Source organism: Phyllobates terribilis, unplaced genomic scaffold, assembly GCF_046119375.1.
Source record: "Phyllobates terribilis strain yellow unplaced genomic scaffold, ASM4611937v1 Scaffold_2__4_contigs__length_985480577, whole genome shotgun sequence".
In the NCBI taxonomy this organism is placed as follows: domain Eukaryota; kingdom Metazoa; phylum Chordata; class Amphibia; order Anura; family Dendrobatidae; genus Phyllobates; species Phyllobates terribilis.
The window spans coordinates 41,307,774-41,329,015 of NW_027362762.1; the positions used below are offsets into that span (position 1 = coordinate 41,307,774).

At 48.3% G+C, this 21,242-nt stretch overlaps 1 protein-coding gene across 2 annotated transcripts in view; it reads left to right on the forward strand.

The window, feature by feature from the left end:
• The window catches only part of C2CD3 (C2 domain containing 3 centriole elongation regulator), a 93,777-nt gene that overhangs the window by 20,697 nt on the left and 51,838 nt on the right, over positions 1–21,242 (forward strand). For both annotated transcript variants that reach the window (XM_073661250.1, XM_073661251.1), the window contains exons 16-21: positions 1,953–2,193; positions 2,273–2,447; positions 2,529–2,712; positions 3,726–3,898; positions 3,977–4,100; positions 4,181–4,449. In XM_073661250.1, coding sequence (XP_073517351.1) covers positions 1,953–2,193; positions 2,273–2,447; positions 2,529–2,712; positions 3,726–3,898; positions 3,977–4,100; positions 4,181–4,449 — 1,166 coding nt within the window. The remainder of the gene's footprint in view (positions 1–1,952; positions 2,194–2,272; positions 2,448–2,528; positions 2,713–3,725; positions 3,899–3,976; positions 4,101–4,180; positions 4,450–21,242) is intronic.

Genomic DNA, 21,242 nt, shown 5'->3' on the forward strand with positions numbered 1-21,242 from the left:
CTCCTCCACCACCAGCCGGTATGACATCCCCCTCCTCCACCACCAGCCGGTATGACATCCCCCTCCTCCACCACCAGCCGGTATGACATCCCCCTCCTCCACCACCAGCCGGTATGACATCCCCCTCCTCCACCACCAGCCGGTATGACATCCCCTCCACCATCCGCCGGTATTACACCCCCCCCCCCCTCCACCACCACCAGCCGGTATTACATCCCCCTCCTCCTCTACCAGCCGGTATGACATCCCCCCCTCCTTCACCACCACCAGCCGGTATGACATCCCCTCCTCCACCAGCCGGTATGACATCCCCTCCTCCACCAGCCGGTATGACATCCCCTCCACCATCCGCCGGTATGACATCCCCTCCACCATCCGCCGGTATTACACCCCCCCCCCCCTCCTCCACCACCACCAGCCGGTATTACATCCCCCTCCTCCTCTACCAGCCGGTATGACATCCCCCCCTCCTTCACCACCACCAGCCGGTATGACATCCCCTCCACCACCACCAGCCGGTATGACATCCCCTCCACCACCACCAGCCGGTATGCCATCCCCTCCACCACCACCAGCCGGTATGCCATCCCCTCCTCCTCTACCAGCCGGTATGACATCCCCCCCTCCTTCACCACCACCAGCCGGTATGACATCCCCTCCTCCACCAGCCGGTATGACATCCCCTCCTCCACCAGCCGGTATGACATCACCTCCACCATCCGCCGGTATGACATCCCCTCCACCATCCGCCGGTATTACACCCCCCCCCCCTCCTCCACCACCACCAGCCGGTATTACATCCCCCTCCTCCTCTACCAGCCGGTATGACATCCCCCCCCTCCTTCACCACCACCAGCCGGTATGACATCCCCTCCTCCACCAGCCGGTATGACATCCCCTCCTCCACCAGCCGGTATGACATCCCCCTCCTCCACCACCAGCCGGTATGACATCCCCTCCTCCACCAGCCGGTATGACATCCCCTCCACCATCCGCCGGTATGACATCCCCCCCCCTCCTCCACCACCACCAGCCGGTATTACATCCCCCTCCTCCTCTACCAGCCGGTATGACATCCCCCCCTCCTTCACCACCACCAGCCGGTATGACATCCCCTCCTCCACCAGCCGGTATGACATCCCCTCCTCCACCAGCCGGTATGACATCCCCCTCCTCCACCACCAGCCGGTATGACATCCCCTCCACCATCCGCCGGTATGACATCCCCTCCACCATCCGCCGGTATTACACCCCCCCCCCTCCTCCACCACCACCAGCCGGTATTACATCCCCCTCCTCCTCTACCAGCCGGTATGACATCCCCCCCTCCTTCACCACCACCAGCCGGTATGACATCCCCTCCTCCACCAGCCGGTATGACATCCCCTCCTCCACCAGCCGGTATGACATCCCCTCCTCCACCAGCCGGTATGACATCCCCTCCACCATCCGCCGGTATGACATCCCCTCCACCATCCGCCGGTATTACACCCCCCCCCCCCTCCTCCACCACCACCAGCCGGTATTACATCCCCCTCCTCCTCTACCAGCCGGTATGACATCCCCCCCTCCTTCACCACCACCAGCCGGTATGACATCCCCTCCACCACCACCAGCCGGTATGCCATCCCCTCCACCACCACCAGCCGGTATGCCATCCCCTCCACCACCAGCCGGTATGCCATCCCCTCCACCACCAGCCGGTATTACATTCCCCCTCCTCCACCACCAGCCGGTATGTCATCCCCTCCTCCACCGGCCGGTGTTGTGCTCTTAGCATTAACTTCTTGGCTTTATATCCTGATATTGCAGGTAATTTGTTCTGATTATTATATCTCCTTTTTTACTGACTGTCCTGGATTTTCTGGCCACCTACGACCCTGCAGACGTCAGCAATCACAGTACAAGTCCATTGCTTCGTCTCATTACTTATCGTCTGTATTTTTTTGCAGTGACCCGAAGATTTGCCATCTCCTGCTCCAAGCGCAGTATCCCGTGGTTGCGGTGGACAGTTTCGTCCCCATCATCGACATGTTCAGTGGTACTGAGCGCGGCCGACTTAAAGTCCTGCTAGCCATGGGATCTGGGGACCAAGTGGTGGCATTGCAAAGGTTAAAAAACGAGGAGGGAACCTGTCCCCCCCAGACCCCAAGACCGGCACATTTCTTGGACCCCCCACAGTCATCAGTAGAGGTACCTGAATCCTGAGGCTTGGATACTGTGCTGACTATATAGGTGTGCAGCATTATTAACTGTGATGTTCGTCCTCCAGATGTCCAGGACCTCGGAGAGCAGCACCGATCACGTGTTCGAGGTACATGTGGAAAACGTGAAGGGTCTCGCTCCCCTGCAGTCCACTGTGTGGGGGGAAGCCGACTGCTTTGTCCAGTATTTCTTCCCGGGAGTTTCTGCGGCATCCGGGTTGGGCTCAGAGCTGCCAGAACGAGGTTAGTAGGATCCAGAGCTGCTCCACATGTATCACACGTGTATTATCCGTATGTCACACAGACACTCTCTGTATATTTCAGGCCTGAGTCTGAAGCCTGTACGGACGGCCACCACCCTCTGTGTCCCGGATCCCGTCTTCAATGATCGGCAGAGCCATTCCTTGGTCGCCCCGTCCGATACTCCGGTGCAGAGGCTGCTGCTCAGCGCGTTCTCCATGCAGGGCCTCTCTGCGGGAGGAGGGATGAGCTTCCAAATCTGGTGCCGGTAAGATACATGGAGGTCAATCCTGCATTTCCATAGCTCGATCGCTGGTGCACGTGCCCACTGACCCCCTGTGACGTGACGGGAGGCCGATGGGTTTCCATCAAGGCCTCCATTGCTGCCATCTTGGTACACCTCTGAATCTCAGCTATAGAATGAGCTGCAATGGAGACTGCAATGTATACAGTATACTGCAATACGGTGGTCCTTAGAGGGGGGCTAAAATACAAATTTTGAAAAATATTTTTTTTTAATAATAAAAATAAACACATTTGGTATCACCGCATCCATAAAAATCCGCTCTATCAAAGCATAAAATTACTTAAAACACACTTTGAACTCTGGGGAAAAAAAAGAAAAAGCGACACATTTATGGTTTTTCAATCACCACAGATGCAAAAAAAAAAAATGCATTAAATAGTGATCAATATGTCGTACGTAGCCAAAAAATGGTATTAATAAAATTATCGGCTCAGTACAGAAAAATAACAAGGTTACAGGGCTCGGAAAAATGAGAACTCCAGATACATTTTTTTATTTATTTTTTATAAATGTCAGAATTTTGATTGAAAAATTTAAAAAAAAAAAAAAAACTGTACGAGTTTGGCATTGCCGGTCTCTTACTGACCTGGAGAATCATGTGGCCGGGTCACAAATAAAAATCTGAAATCTAATACCTCTGTCATTCCCCTGGAGCACTGCAGGGATGGCAGCTGCAGCTGATCAGTGATCCATGACTGTAGGCAGCGGTGACTTTTTCATCTGAGCAAACAGTCACCTACTTCTGCCTTCCTTCTGGTTTTTCTAAAGCCAAAATCTAGCAGTGGACAGCCCCTTTAAGGCAGCATGAGATTCGGTACCAGACCCACGGTGCTATTTCATAGGGCTGTTCATGGGGTATTTTCTTCTGACATCATTATGGTTTATCCGCTCCTTGTTTGGGTATATTCACTAGTGATGTTATAAAGGTAAAAAAATGATGGATTTGAGGTTTTTAAGAACTTTTTCTCTTTTAGTTACTATTACCCCAACGTCCGGGAGCAGATTGTGGCCAAGGCTCTTCTGCCCCTGTCCCGTCTCTGCGCCATGGTGACCATGCACCATCGAGAGGAGCTGGGGATCCAGGCGTTCTGCCTGCCGCTCTCTGCTGTGAGTGACACCTCAGCGGATGCTCGTCCTCCATCCTCAGGTAACCAGCACACATCATCAGTGCATTAGTGTATGACGCCGGGCCACCAGGTAACACATCACATCGCCTGCTCCACAGGGTTACTGAACGTGAATGTGACGTACCGACGCTCCATCAGAAGCCTCGTGGGCATGCTGGCTACTCGGATGGTCTCAATCTCTGTGCAGATCCATAGGGGGTCTGGTCTGCAGGCTGCCGCCAGGTACTGTTCACACAGTGGCCTCTACCAGACACTCGGGTCCGATCCTTCTGTTTTTACATTCTCTTTCTATTCCGGCGCAGAGTTCTTTCTCAGCAGGACCCTTCGCTTCAGTACAGCGCAGATGTCGGGGTGAACACTTTAATCATTATCCGCCCGTCTTTCCTGCCGGAGATGGAGGTTCGCAACACGCGTACGATCGCTCGCAGCTTTTGCCCGGAGTTTGATCATCACTCGGAGTTTCCCTGTAATCTGGTGACGCAGAGGAGCAGCGGAGAAGCCTGCAGCCTGGCGGAGATCCTCAACACCTCTGAGATCGTATTTTCCATCTGTCACCAGAGTGTGACATCGGGTAAGAGTCCCGTATACTCCTCCTGAGTATAGTATACTATATACAGAGTCCCATATACTCTTCCTGAGTATAGTATACTATATACAAAGTACGGTATACACCTAAATATAGTATTCTATATAGAGTCTTATATACTCCTCCTGAGTATAGTATACTATATACAGAGTCCGGTATACACCTAAGTATAGTATTCTATATACAGAGTCTTATATACTCCTCCTGAGTATAGTATACTATATACAGAGTCCGGTATACACCTAAGTATAGTATTCTATATACAGAGTCTTATATACTCCTCCTGAGTATAGTATACTATTACCGAGTCCCGTGTCCTCCTCCTGAGTATAGTATACTGTATACCGAGTCCCGTGTCCTCCTCCTGAGTATAGTATGCTGTATACTGAGTTCCGTCTACTCCTCCTGAGTATAGTATGCTGTATACAGAGTCCCGTGTACTCCTCCTGAGTATAGTATGCTGTATACCGAGTCCCATGTACTCCTCCTGAGTATAGTATGCTGTATACCGAGTCCCGTGTACTCCTCCTGAGTATAGTATACAGAGTCCCGTGTACTCCTCCTGAGTATAGTATGCTGTATACCGAGTCCCGTGTACTCCTCCTGAGTATAGTATGCTGTATACCGAGTCCCGTGTACTCCTCCTGAGTATAGTATGCTGTATACCGAGTCCTGTATGGTCTTCCTGAGTATAGTATGCTGTATACCGAGTCCCATGTACTCCTCCTGAGTATAGTATGCTGTATACCGAGTCCCGTGTACTCCTCCTGAGTATAGTATGCTGTATACCGAGTCCCGTGTACTCCTCCTGAGTATAGTATGCTGTATACCGAGTCCTGTGTACTCCTCCTGAGTATAGTATGCTGTATACAGAGTCCCGTGTACTCCTCCTGAGTATAGTATACTGTATACCGAGTCCTGTATGGTCTTCCTGAGTATAGTATGCTGTATACTGAGTCCCGTGTACTCCTCCTGAGTATAGTATGCTGTATACCGAGTCCCGTGTACTCCTCCTGAGTATAGTATGCTGTATACCGAGTCCTGTATGCTCTTCCTGAGTATAGTATGCTGTATACCGAGTCCTGTATGCTCTTCCTGAGTATAGTATACTGTATACCGAGTCCTGTATGGTCTTCCTGAGTATAGTATGCTGTATACTGAGTCCCGTGTACTCCTCCTGAGTATAGTATACTGTATACCGAGTCCCGTGTACTCCTCCTGAGTATAGTATGCTGTATACTGAGTTCCGTCTACTCCTCCTGAGTATAGTATGCTGTATACAGAGTCCCGTGTACTCCTCCTGAGTATAGTATGCTGTATACCGAGTCCCGTGTACTCCTCCTGAGTATAGTATGCTGTATACCGAGTCCCGTGTACTCCTCCTGAGTATAGTATACCGAGTCCCGTGTACTACTCCTGAGTATAGTATACCGAGTCCCGTGTACTCCTCCTGAGTATAGTATACCGAGTCCCGTGTACTCCTCCTGAGTATAGTATACCGAGTCCCGTGTACTCCTCCTGAGTATAGTATGCTGTATACCGAGTCCTGTATGGTCTTCCTGAGTATAGTATGCTGTATACCGAGTCCCATGTACTCCTCCTGAGTATAGTATGCTGTATACCGAGTCCCGTGTACTCCTCCTGAGTATAGTATGCTGTATACCGAGTCCCGTGTACTCCTCCTGAGTATAGTATACAGAGTCCTGTGTACTCCTCCTGAGTATAGTATGCTGTATACCGAGTCCTGTATGGTCTTCCTGAGTATAGTATGCTGTATACCGAGTCCCGTGTACTCCTCCTGAGTATAGTATGCTGTATACCGAGTCCTCTATGGTCTTCCTGAGTATAGTATGCTGTATACCGAGTCCCGTGTACTCCTCCTGAGTATAGTATGCTGTATACCGAGTCCTGTGTACTCCTCCTGAGTATAGTATGCTGTATACAGAGTCCCGTGTACTCCTCCTGAGTATAGTATGCTGTATACCGAGTCCCGTGTACTCCTCCTGAGTATAGTATGCTGTATACAGAGTCCCGTGTACTCCTCCTGAGTATAGTATGCTGTATACTGAGTCCCGTGTACTCCTCCTGAGTATAGTATGCTGTATACCGAGTCCCGTGTACTCCTCCTGAGTATAGTATGCTGTATACAGAGTCCCGTGTACTCCTCCTGAGTATAGTATACCGAGTCCCGTGTACTCCTCCTGAGTATAGTATGCTGTATACAGAGTCCCGTGTACTCCTCCTGAGTATAGTATGCTGTATACAGAGTCCCGTGTACTCCTCCTGAGTATAGTATGCTGTATACAGAGTCCCGTGTACTCCTCCTGAGTATAGTATGCTGTATACAGAGTATAGTATGCTGTATACCGAGTCCCGTGTACTCCTCCGGAGTATAGTATGCTGTATACTGAGTTCCGTCTACTCCTCCTGAGTATAGTATGCTGTATACCGAGTCCCGTGTACTCCTCCTGAGTATAGTATGCTGTATACCGAGACCCGTGTACTCCTCCTGAGTATAGTATGCTGTATACAGAGTCCCGTGTACTCCTCCTGAGTATAGTATGCTGTATACCGAGTCCCGTGTACTCCTCCTGAGTATAGTATGCTGTATACCGAGTCCCGTGTACTCCTCCTGAGTATAGTATGCTGTATACAGAGTCCCGTGTACTCCTCCTGAGTATAGTATGCTGTATACAGAGTATAGTATGCTGTATACCGAGTCCCGTGTACTCCTCCTGAGTATAGTATGCTGTATACTGAGTTCCGTCTACTCCTCCTGAGTATAGTATGCTGTATACAGAGTCCCGTGTACTCCTCCTGAGTATAGTATGCTGTATACCGAGTCCCATGTACTCCTCCTGAGTATAGTATGCTGTATACAGAGTCCCGTGTACTCCTGAGTATAGTATACCGAGTCCCGTGTACTCCTCCTGAGTATAGTATACCGAGTCCCGTGTACTCCTCCTGAGTATAGTATGCTGTATACCGAGTCCCATGTCCTCCTCCTGAGTATAGTATGCTGTATACCGAGTCCCGTGTACTCCTCCTGAGTATAGTATGCTGTATACCGAGTCCTGTATGGTCTTCCTGAGTATAGTATGCTGTATACCGAGTCCCATGTACTCCTCCTGAGTATAGTATGCTGTATACCGAGTCCCGTGTACTCCTCCTGAGTATAGTATGCTGTATACCGAGTCCCGTGTACTCCTCCTGAGTATAGTATACAGAGTCCCGTGTACTCCTCCTGAGTATAGTATGCTGTATACCGAGTCCTGTATGGTCTTCCTGAGTATAGTATGCTGTATACCGAGTCCCGTGTACTCCTCCTGAGTATAGTATGCTGTATACCGAGTCCTGTATGGTCTTCCTGAGTATAGTATGCTGTATACCGAGTCCCATGTCCTCCTCCTGAGTATAGTATGCTGTATACCGAGTCCCATGTCCTCCTCCTGAGTATAGTATGCTGTATACCGAGTCCCGTGTACTCCTCCTGAGTATAGTATGCTGTATACCGAGTCCCGTGTCCTCCTCCTGAGTATAGTATGCTGTATACCGAGTCCCGTGTACTCCTCCTGAGCATAGTATACTGTATACCGAGTCCTGTATGGTCTTCCTGAGTATAGTATGCTGTATACCGAGTCCCGTGTACTCCTCCTGAGTATAGTATGCTGTATACCGAGTCCTGTATGGTCTTCCTGAGTATAGTATGCTGTATACAGAGTCCCGTGTACTCCTCCTGAGTATAGTATGCTGTATACCGAGTCCCATGTACTCCTCCTGAGTATAGTATGCTGTATACCGAGTCCCGTGTACTCCTCCTGAGTATAGTATGCTGTATACCGAGTCCCGTGTACTCCTCCTGAGTATAGTATGCTGTATACAGAGTCCCGTGTACTCCTCCTGAGTATAGTATGCTGTGTACAGAGTCCCGTGTACTCCTCCTGAGTATAGTATGCTGTATACAGAGTATAGTATGCTGTATACCGAGTCCCGTGTACTCCTCCTGAGTATAGTATGCTGTATACTGAGTTCCGTCTACTCCTCCTGAGTATAGTATGCTGTATACAGAGTCCCGTGTACTCCTCCTGAGTATAGTATGCTGTATACCGAGTCCCATGTACTCCTCCTGAGTATAGTATGCTGTATACAGAGTCCCGTGTACTCCTGAGTATAGTATACCGAGTCCCGTGTACTCCTCCTGAGTATAGTATGCTGTATACTGAGTTCCGTCTACTCCTCCTGAGTATAGTATGCTGTATACAGAGTCCCGTGTACTCCTCCTGAGTATAGTATGCTGTATACCGAGTCCCGTGTACTCCTCCTGAGTATAGTATGCTGTATACCGAGTCCCGTGTACTCCTCCTGAGTATAGTATGCTGTATACTGAGTCCCGTGTACTCCTCCTGAGTATAGTATGCTGTATACAGAGTCCCGTGTACTCCTCCTGAGTATAGTATGCTGTATACAGAGTCCCGTGTACTCCTCCTGAGTATAGTATGCTGTATACCGAGTCCCGTGTAATCCTCCTGAGTATAGTATACCGAGTCCCGTGTACTCCTCCTGAGTATAGTATGCTGTATACCGAGTCCCGTGTACTCCTCCTGAGTATAGTATGCTGTATACCGAGTCCTGTATGGTCTTCCTGAGTATAGTATGCTGTATACCGAGTCCCGTGTACTCCTCCTGAGTATAGTATGCTGTATACCGAGTCCTGTGTACTCCTCCTGAGTATATTATGCTGTATACCGAGTCCCGTGTACTCCTCCTGAGTATAGTATGCTGTATACCGAGTCCTGTGTACTCCTCCTGAGTATAGTATGCTGTATACCGAGTCCCGTGTACTCCTCCTGAGTATAGTATGCTGTATACCGAGTCCCGTGTACTCCTCCTGAGTATAGTATGCTGTATACCGAGTCCCGTGTACTCCTCCTGAGTATAGTATGCTGTATACAGAGTCCCGTGTACTCCTCCTGAGTATAGTATGCTGTATACAGAGTATAGTATGCTGTATACCGAGTCCCGTGTACTCCTCCTGAGTATAGTATGCTGTATACTGAGTTCCGTCTACTCCTCCTGAGTATAGTATGCTGTATACAGAGTCCCGTGTACTCCTCCTGAGTATAGTATGCTGTATACCGAGTCCCGTGTACTCCTCCTGAGTATAGTATGCTGTATACCGAGTCCCGTGTACTCCTCCTGAGTATAGTATGCTGTATACTGAGTCCCGTGTACTCCTCCTGAGTATAGTATGCTGTATACTGAGTCCCGTGTACTCCTCCTGAGTATAGTATGCTGTATACAGAGTCCCGTGTACTCCTCCTGAGTATAGTATGCTGTATACAGTGTCCCGTGTACTCCTCCTGAGTATAGTATGCTGTATACCGAGTCCCGTGTAATCCTCCTGAGTATAGTATACCGAGTCCCGTGTACTCCTCCTGAGTATAGTATGCTGTATACCGAGTCCCGTGTACTCCTCCTGAGTATAGTATGCTGTATACCGAGTCCCGTGTACTCCTCCTGAGTATAGTATGCTGTATACCGAGTCCCGTGTACTCCTCCTGAGTATAGTATGCTGTATACAGAGTCCCGTGTACTCCTCCTGAGTATAGTATGCTGTATACAGAGTATAGTATGCTGTATACCGAGTCCTGTGTACTCCTCCTGAGTATAGTATGCTGTATACTGAGTTCCGTCTACTCCTCCTGAGTATAGTATGCTGTATACAGAGTCCCGTGTACTCCTCCTGAGTATAGTATGCTGTATACCGAGTCCCATGTACTCCTCCTGAGTATAGTATGCTGTATACAGAGTCCCGTGTACTCCTGAGTATAGTATACCGAGTCCCGTGTACTCCTCCTGAGTATAGTATACCGAGTCCCGTGTACTCCTCCTGAGTATAGTATGCTGTATACCGAGTCCCGTGTACTCCTCCTGAGTATAGTATGCTGTATACCGAGTCCTGTATGGTCTTCCTGAGTATAGTATGCTGTATACCGAGTCCCATGTACTCCTCCTGAGTATAGTATGCTGTATACCGAGTCCCGTGTACTCCTCCTGAGTATAGTATGCTGTATACCGAGTCCCGTGTACTCCTCCTGAGTATAGTATACAGAGTCCCGTGTACTCCTCCTGAGTATAGTATGCTGTATACCGAGTCCTGTATGGTCTTCCTGAGTATAGTATGCTGTATACCGAGTCCCGTGTACTCCTCCTGAGTATAGTATGCTGTATACCGAGTCCTGTATGGTCTTCCTGAGTATAGTATGCTGTATACCGAGTCCCATGTCCTCCTCCTGAGTATAGTATGCTGTATACCGAGTCCCATGTCCTCCTCCTGAGTATAGTATGCTGTATACCGAGTCCCGTGTACTCCTCCTGAGTATAGTATGCTGTATACCGAGTCCCGTGTCCTCCTCCTGAGTATAGTATGCTGTATACCGAGTCCCGTGTACTCCTCCTGAGCATAGTATACTGTATACCGAGTCCTGTATGGTCTTCCTGAGTATAGTATGCTGTATACCGAGTCCCGTGTACTCCTCCTGAGTATAGTATGCTGTATACCGAGTCCTGTATGGTCTTCCTGAGTATAGTATGCTGTATACAGAGTCCCGTGTACTCCTCCTGAGTATAGTATGCTGTATACCGAGTCCCATGTACTCCTCCTGAGTATAGTATGCTGTATACCGAGTCCCGTGTACTCCTCCTGAGTATAGTATGCTGTATACCGAGTCCCGTGTACTCCTCCTGAGTATAGTATGCTGTATACAGAGTCCCGTGTACTCCTCCTGAGTATAGTATGCTGTATACAGAGTCCCGTGTACTCCTCCTGAGTATAGTATGCTGTATACAGAGTATAGTATGCTGTATACCGAGTCCCGTGTACTCCTCCTGAGTATAGTATGCTGTATACTGAGTTCCGTCTACTCCTCCTGAGTATAGTATGCTGTATACAGAGTCCCGTGTACTCCTCCTGAGTATAGTATGCTGTATACCGAGTCCCATGTACTCCTCCTGAGTATAGTATGCTGTATACAGAGTCCCGTGTACTCCTGAGTATAGTATACCGAGTCCCGTGTACTCCTCCTGAGTATAGTATGCTGTATACTGAGTTCCGTCTACTCCTCCTGAGTATAGTATGCTGTATACAGAGTCCCGTGTACTCCTCCTGAGTATAGTATGCTGTATACCGAGTCCCGTGTACTCCTCCTGAGTATAGTATGCTGTATACCGAGTCCCGTGTACTCCTCCTGAGTATAGTATGCTGTATACTGAGTCCCGTGTACTCCTCCTGAGTATAGTATGCTGTATACAGAGTCCCGTGTACTCCTCCTGAGTATAGTATGCTGTATACAGAGTCCCGTGTACTCCTCCTGAGTATAGTATGCTGTATACCGAGTCCCGTGTAATCCTCCTGAGTATAGTATACCGAGTCCCGTGTACTCCTCCTGAGTATAGTATGCTGTATACCGAGTCCCGTGTACTCCTCCTGAGTATAGTATGCTGTATACCGAGTCCTGTATGGTCTTCCTGAGTATAGTATGCTGTATACCGAGTCCCGTGTACTCCTCCTGAGTATAGTATGCTGTATACCGAGTCCTGTGTACTCCTCCTGAGTATATTATGCTGTATACCGAGTCCCGTGTACTCCTCCTGAGTATAGTATGCTGTATACCGAGTCCTGTGTACTCCTCCTGAGTATAGTATGCTGTATACCGAGTCCCGTGTACTCCTCCTGAGTATAGTATGCTGTATACCGAGTCCCGTGTACTCCTCCTGAGTATAGTATGCTGTATACCGAGTCCCGTGTACTCCTCCTGAGTATAGTATGCTGTATACAGAGTCCCGTGTACTCCTCCTGAGTATAGTATGCTGTATACAGAGTATAGTATGCTGTATACCGAGTCCCGTGTACTCCTCCTGAGTATAGTATGCTGTATACTGAGTTCCGTCTACTCCTCCTGAGTATAGTATGCTGTATACAGAGTCCCGTGTACTCCTCCTGAGTATAGTATGCTGTATACCGAGTCCCGTGTACTCCTCCTGAGTATAGTATGCTGTATACCGAGTCCCGTGTACTCCTCCTGAGTATAGTATGCTGTATACTGAGTCCCGTGTACTCCTCCTGAGTATAGTATGCTGTATACTGAGTCCCGTGTACTCCTCCTGAGTATAGTATGCTGTATACAGAGTCCCGTGTACTCCTCCTGAGTATAGTATGCTGTATACAGTGTCCCGTGTACTCCTCCTGAGTATAGTATGCTGTATACCGAGTCCCGTGTAATCCTCCTGAGTATAGTATACCGAGTCCCGTGTACTCCTCCTGAGTATAGTATGCTGTATACCGAGTCCCGTGTACTCCTCCTGAGTATAGTATGCTGTATACCGAGTCCTGTATGGTCTTCCTGAGTATAGTATGCTGTATACCGAGTCCCGTGTACTCCTCCTGAGTATAGTATGCTGTATACCGAGTCCTGTGTACTCCTCCTGAGTATATTATGCTGTATACCGAGTCCCGTGTACTCCTCCTGAGTATAGTATGCTGTATACCGAGTCCTGTGTACTCCTCCTGAGTATAGTATGCTGTATACCGAGTCCCGTGTACTCCTCCTGAGTATAGTATGCTGTATACCGAGTCCCGTGTACTCCTCCTGAGTATAGTATGCTGTATACCGAGTCCCGTGTACTCCTCCTGAGTATAGTATGCTGTATACCGAGTCCCGTGTACTCCTCCTGAGTATAGTATGCTGTATACCGAGTCCCGTGTACTCCTCCTGAGTATAGTATGCTGTATACCGAGTCCCGTGTACTCCTCCTGAGTATAGTATGCTGTATACAGAGTCCCGTGTACTCCTCCTGAGTATAGTATGCTGTATACCGAGTCCTGTATGGTCTTCCTGAGTATAGTATGCTGTATACCGAGTCCCGTGTACTCCTCCTGAGTATAGTATGCTGTATACCGAGTCCTGTATGGTGTTCCTGAGTATAGTATGCTGTATACCGAGTCCCATGTCCTCCTCCTGAGTATAGTATGCTGTATACCGAGTCCCATGTCCTCCTCCTGAGTATAGTATGCTGTATACCGAGTCCCGTGTACTCCTCCTGAGTATAGTATGCTGTATACCGAGTCCCGTGTACTCCTCCTGAGTATAGTATGCTGTATACCGAGTCCTGTGTCCTCCTCCTGAGTATAGTATGCTGTATACCGAGTCCCGTGTACTCCTCCTGAGTATAGTATACTGTATACCGAGTCCTGTATGGTCTTCCTGAGTATAGTATGCTGTATACCGAGTCCCGTGTACTCCTCCTGAGTATAGTATGCTGTATACCGAGTCCTGTATGGTCTTCCTGAGTATAGTATGCTGTATACAGAGTCCCGTGTACTCCTCCTGAGTATAGTATGCTGTATACCGAGTCCCATGTACTCCTCCTGAGTATAGTATGCTGTATACCGAGTCCCGTGTACTCCTCCTGAGTATAGTATGCTGTATACCGAGTCCCGTGTACTCCTCCTGAGTATAGTATGCTGTATACAGAGTCCCGTGTACTCCTCCTGAGTATAGTATGCTGTATACAGAGTCCCGTGTACTCCTCCTGAGTATAGTATGCTGTATACAGAGTATAGTATGCTGTATACCGAGTCCCGTGTACTCCTCCTGAGTATAGTATGCTGTATACTGAGTTCCGTCTACTCCTCCTGAGTATAGTATGCTGTATACAGAGTCCCGTGTACTCCTCCTGAGTATAGTATGCTGTATACCGAGTCCCATGTACTCCTCCTGAGTATAGTATGCTGTATACAGAGTCCCGTGTACTCCTGAGTATAGTATACCGAGTCCCGTGTACTCCTCCTGAGTATAGTATGCTGTATACTGAGTTCCGTCTACTCCTCCTGAGTATAGTATGCTGTATACAGAGTCCCGTGTACTCCTCCTGAGTATAGTATGCTGTATACCGAGTCCCGTGTACTCCTCCTGAGTATAGTATGCTGTATACCGAGTCCCGTGTACTCCTCCTGAGTATAGTATGCTGTATACTGAGTCCCGTGTACTCCTCCTGAGTATAGTATGCTGTATACTGAGTCCCGTGTACTCCTCCTGAGTATAGTATGCTGTATACAGAGTCCCGTGTACTCCTCCTGAGTATAGTATGCTGTATACCGAGTCCCGTGTACTCCTCCTGAGTATAGTATGCTGTATACCGAGTCCTGTATGGTCTTCCTGAGTATAGTATGCTGTATACCGAGTCCCGTGTACTCCTCCTGAGTATAGTATGCTGTATACCGAGTCCTGTGTACTCCTCCTGAGTATATTATGCTGTATACCGAGTCCCGTGTACTCCTCCTGAGTATAGTATGCTGTATACCGAGTCCTGTGTACTCCTCCTGAGTATAGTATGCTGTATACCGAGTCCCGTGTACTCCTCCTGAGTATAGTATGCTGTATACCGAGTCCCGTGTACTCCTCCTGAGTATAGTATGCTGTATACCGAGTCCCGTGTACTCCTCCTGAGTATAGTATGCTGTATACAGAGTCCCGTGTACTCCTCCTGAGTATAGTATGCTGTATACAGAGTATAGTATGCTGTATACCGAGTCCCGTGTACTCCTCCTGAGTATAGTATGCTGTATACTGAGTTCCGTCTACTCCTCCTGAGTATAGTATGCTGTATACAGAGTCCCGTGTACTCCTCCTGAGTATAGTATGCTGTATACCGAGTCCCGTGTACTCCTCCTGAGTATAGTATGCTGTATACCGAGTCCCGTGTACTCCTCCTGAGTATAGTATGCTGTATACTGAGTCCCGTGTACTCCTCCTGAGTATAGTATGCTGTATACTGAGTCCCGTGTACTCCTCCTGAGTATAGTATGCTGTATACAGAGTCCCGTGTACTCCTCCTGAGTATAGTATGCTGTATACAGTGTCCCGTGTACTCCTCCTGAGTATAGTATGCTGTATACCGAGTCCCGTGTAATCCTCCTGAGTATAGTATACCGAGTCCCGTGTACTCCTCCTGAGTATAGTATGCTGTATACCGAGTCCCGTGTACTCCTCCTGAGTATAGTATGCTGTATACCGAGTCCTGTATGGTCTTCCTGAGTATAGTATGCTGTATACCGAGTCCCGTGTACTCCTCCTGAGTATAGTATGCTGTATACCGAGTCCTGTGTACTCCTCCTGAGTATATTATGCTGTATACCGAGTCCCGTGTACTCCTCCTGAGTATAGTATGCTGTATACCGAGTCCTGTGTACTCCTCCTGAGTATAGTATGCTGTATACCGAGTCCCGTGTACTCCTCCTGAGTATAGTATGCTGTATACCGAGTCCCGTGTACTCCTCCTGAGTATAGTATGCTGTATACCGAGTCCCGTGTACTCCTCCTGAGTATAGTATGCTGTATACCGAGTCCCGTGTACTCCTCCTGAGTATAGTATGCTGTATACCGAGTCCCGTGTACTCCTCCTGAGTATAGTATGCTGTATACCGAGTCCCGTGTACTCCTCCTGAGTATAGTATGCTGTATACAGAGTCCCGTGTACTCCTCCTGAGTATAGTATGCTGTATACCGAGTCCTGTATGGTCTTCCTGAGTATAGTATGCTGTATACCGAGTCCCGTGTACTCCTCCTGAGTATAGTATGCTGTATACCGAGTCCTGTATGGTGTTCCTGAGTATAGTATGCTGTATACCGAGTCCCATGTCCTCCTCCTGAGTATAGTATGCTGTATACCGAGTCCCATGTCCTCCTCCTGAGTATAGTATGCTGTATACCGAGTCCCGTGTACTCCTCCTGAGTATAGTATGCTGTATACCGAGTCCCGTGTACTCCTCCTGAGTATAGTATGCTGTATACCGAGTCCTGTGTCCTCCTCCTGAGTATAGTATGCTGTATACCGAGTCCCGTGTACTCCTCCTGAGTATAGTATACTGTATACCGAGTCCTGTATGGTCTTCCTGAGTATAGTATGCTGTATACCGAGTCCCGTGTACTCCTCCTGAGTATAGTATGCTGTATACCGAGTCCTGTATGGTCTTCCTGAGTATAGTATGCTGTATACAGAGTCCCGTGTACTCCTCCTGAGTATAGTATGCTGTATACCGAGTCCCATGTACTCCTCCTGAGTATAGTATGCTGTATACCGAGTCCCGTGTACTCCTCCTGAGTATAGTATGCTGTATACCGAGTCCCGTGTACTCCTCCTGAGTATAGTATGCTGTATACAGAGTCCCGTGTACTCCTCCTGAGTATAGTATGCTGTATACAGAGTCCCGTGTACTCCTCCTGAGTATAGTATGCTGTATACAGAGTATAGTATGCTGTATACCGAGTCCCGTGTACTCCTCCTGAGTATAGTATGCTGTATACTGAGTTCCGTCTACTCCTCCTGAGTATAGTATGCTGTATACAGAGTCCCGTGTACTCCTCCTGAGTATAGTATGCTGTATACCGAGTCCCATGTACTCCTCCTGAGTATAGTATGCTGTATACAGAGTCCCGTGTACTCCTGAGTATAGTATACCGAGTCCCGTGTACTCCTCCTGAGTATAGTATGCTGTATACTGAGTTCCGTCTACTCCTCCTGAGTATAGTATGCTGTATACAGAGTCCCGTGTACTCCTCCTGAGTATAGTATGCTGTATACCGAGTCCCGTGTACTCCTCCTGAGTATAGTATGCTGTATACCGAGTCCCGTGTACTCCTCCTGAGTATAGTATGCTGTATACTGAGTCCCGTGTACTCCTCCTGAGTATAGTATGCTGTATACTGAGTCCCGTGTACTCCTCCTGAGTATAGTATGCTGTATACAGAGTCCCGTGTACTCCTCCTGAGTATAGTATGCTGTATACCGAGTCCCGTGTACTCCTCCTGAGTATAGTATGCTGTATACCGAGTCCTGTATGGTCTTCCTGAGTATAGTATGCTGTATACCGAGTCCCGTGTACTCCTCCTGAGTATAGTATGCTGTATACCGAGTCCTGTGTACTCCTCCTGAGTATATTATGCTGTATACCGAGTCCCGTGTACTCCTCCTGAGTATAGTATGCTGTATACCGAGTCCTGTGTACTCCTCCTGAGTATAGTATGCTGTATACCGAGTCCCGTGTACTCCTCCTGAGTATAGTATGCTGTATACCGAGTCCCGTGTACTCCTCCTGAGTATAGTATGCTGTATACCGAGTCCCGTGTACTCCTCCTGAGTATAGTATGCTGTATACAGAGTCCCGTGTACTCCTCCTGAGTATAGTATGCTGTATACAGAGTATAGTATGCTGTATACCGAGTCCCGTGTACTCCTCCTGAGTATAGTATGCTGTATACTGAGTTCCGTCTACTCCTCCTGAGTATAGTATGCTGTATACAGAGTCCCGTGTACTCCTCCTGAGTATAGTATGCTGTATACCGAGTCCCGTGTACTCCTCCTGAGTATAGTATGCTGTATACCGAGTCCCGTGTACTCCTCCTGAGTATAGTATGCTGTATACTGAGTCCCGTGTACTCCTCCTGAGTATAGTATGCTGTATACTGAGTCCCGTGTACTCCTCCTGAGTATAGTATGCTGTATACAGAGTCCCGTGTACTCCTCCTGAGTATAGTATGCTGTATACAGTGTCCCGTGTACTCCTCCTGAGTATAGTATGCTGTATACCGAGTCCCGTGTAATCCTCCTGAGTATAGTATACCGAGTCCCGTGTACTCCTCCTGAGTATAGTATGCTGTATACCGAGTCCCGTGTACTCCTCCTGAGTATAGTATGCTGTATACCGAGTCCTGTATGGTCTTCCTGAGTATAGTATGCTGTATACCGAGTCCCGTGTACTCCTCCTGAGTATAGTATGCTGTATACCGAGTCCTGTGTACTCCTCCTGAGTATATTATGCTGTATACCGAGTCCCGTGTACTCCTCCTGAGTATAGTATGCTGTATACCGAGTCCTGTGTACTCCTCCTGAGTATAGTATGCTGTATACCGAGTCCCGTGTACTCCTCCTGAGTATAGTATGCTGTATACCGAGTCCCGTGTACTCCTCCTGAGTATAGTATGCTGTATACCGAGTCCCGTGTACTCCTCCTGAGTATAGTATGCTGTATACCGAGTCCCGTGTACTCCTCCTGAGTATAGTATGCTGTATACCGAGTCCCGTGTACTCCTCCTGAGTATAGTATGCTGTATACCGAGTCCCGTGTACTCCTCCTGAGTATAGTATGCTGTATACAGAGTCCCGTGTACTCCTCCTGAGTATAGTATGCTGTATACCGAGTCCTGTATGGTCTTCCTGAGTATAGTATGCTGTATACCGAGTCCCGTGTACTCCTCCTGAGTATAGTATGCTGTATACCGAGTCCTGTATGGTCTTCCTGAGTATAGTATGCTGTATACCGAGTCCCATGTCCTCCTCCTGAGTATAGTATGCTGTATACCGAGTCCCATGTCCTCCTCCTGAGTATAGTATGCTGTATACCGAGTCCCGTGTACTCCTCCTGAGTATAGTATGCTGTATACCGAGTCCCGTGTACTCCTCCTGAGTATAGTATGCTGTATACCGAGTCCTGTGTCCTCCTCCTGAGTATAGTATGCTGTATACCGAGTCCCGTGTACTCCTCCTGAGTATAGTATACTGTATACCGAGTCCTGTATGGTCTTCCTGAGTATAGTATGCTGTATACCGAGTCCCGTGTACTCCTCCTGAGTATAGTATGCTGTATACCGAGTCCTGTATGGTCTTCCTGAGTATAGTATGCTGTATACAGAGTCCCGTGTACTCCTCCTGAGTATAGTATGCTGTATACCGAGTCCCATGTACTCCTCCTGAGTATAGTATGCTGTATACCGAGTCCTGTGTACTCCTCCTGAGTATAGTATGCTGTATACCGAGTCCCGTGTACTCCTCCTGAGTATAGTATGCTGTATACAGAGTCCCGTGTACTCCTCCTGAGTATAGTATGCTGTATACAGAGTCCCGTGTACTCCTCCTGAGTATAGTATGCTGTATACAGAGTATAGTATGCTGTATACCGAGTCCCGTGTACTCCTCCTGAGTATAGTATGCTGTATACTGAGTTCCGTCTACTCCTCCTGAGTATAGTATGCTGTATACAGAGTCCCGTGTACTCCTCCTGAGTATAGTATGCTGTATACCGAGTCCCATGTACTCCTCCTGAGTATAGTATGCTGTATACAGAGTCCCGTGTACTCCTGAGTATAGTATACCGAGTCCCGTGTACTCCTCCTGAGTATAGTATGCTGTATACTGAGTTCCGTCTACTCCTCCTGAGTATAGTATGCTGTATACAGAGTCCCGTGTACTCCTCCTGAGTATAGTATGCTGTATACCGAGTCCCGTGTACTCCTCCTGAGTATAGTATGCTGTATACCGAGTCCCGTGTACTCCTCCTGAGTATAGTATGCTGTATACCGAGTCCTGTATGGTCTTCCTGAGTATAGTATGCTGTATACCGAGTCCCGTGTACTCCTCCTGAGTATAGTATGCTGTATACCGAGTCCTGTGTACTCCTCCTGAGTATATTATGCTGTATACCGAGTCCCGTGTACTCCTCCTGAGTATAGTATGCTGTATACAGAGTCCCGTGTACTCCTCCTGAGTATAGTATGCTGTATACCGAGTCCCGTGTACTCCTCCTGAGTATAGTATGCTGTATACCGAGTCCCGTGTACTCCTCCTGAGTATAGTATGCTGTATACCGAGTCCCGTGTACTCCTCCTGAGTATAGTATGCTGTATACAGAGTCCCGTGTACTCCTCCTGAGTATAGTATGCTGTATACAGAGTATAGTATGCTGTATACCGAGTCCCGTGTACTCCTCCTGAGTATAGTATGCTGTATACTGAGTTCCGTCTACTCCTCCTGAGTATAGTATGCTGTATACAGAGTCCCGTGTACTCCTCCTGAGTATAGTATGCTGTATACCGAGTCCCATGTACTCCTCCTGAGTATAGTATGCTGTATACAGAGTCCCGTGTACTCCTGAGTATAGTATACCGAGTCCCGTGTACTCCTCCTGAGTATAGTATGCTGTATACTGAGTTCCGTCTACTCCTCCTGAGTATAGTATGCTGTATACAGAGTCCCGTGTACTCCTCCTGAGTATAGTATGCTGTATACCGAGTCCCGTGTACTCCTCCTGAGTATAGTATGCTGTATACCGAGTCCCGTGTACTCCTCCTGAGTATAGTATGCTGTATACTGAGTCCCGTGTACTCCTCCTGAGTATAGTATGCTGTATACTGAGTCCCGTGTACTCCTCCTGAGTATAGTATGCTGTATACAGAGTCCCGTGTACTCCTCCTGAGTATAGTATGCTGTATACAGTGTCCCGTGTACTCCTCCTGAGTATAGTATGCTGTATACCGAGTCCCGTGTAATCCTCCTGAGTATAGTATACCGAGTCCCGTGTACTCCTCCTGAGTATAGTATGCTGTATACCGAGTCCTGAGTATAGTATGCTGTATACCGAGTCCTGTATGGTCTTCCTGAGTATTAGTATGCTGTATACCGAGTCCCGTGTACTCCTCCTGAGTATAGTATGCTGTATACCGAGTCCTGTGTACTCCTCCTGAGTATATTATGGTATCCGCTGTATAGCTATACGAGTCCCGTGTACTCCTCCTGAGTATAGTATGCTGTATACCGAGTCCCGTGTACTCCTCCTGAGTATAGTATGCTGTATACCGAGTCCCGTGTACTCCTCCTGAGTATAGTATGCTGTATACCGAGTCCCGTGTACTCCTCCTGAGTATAGTATGCTGTATACCGAGTCC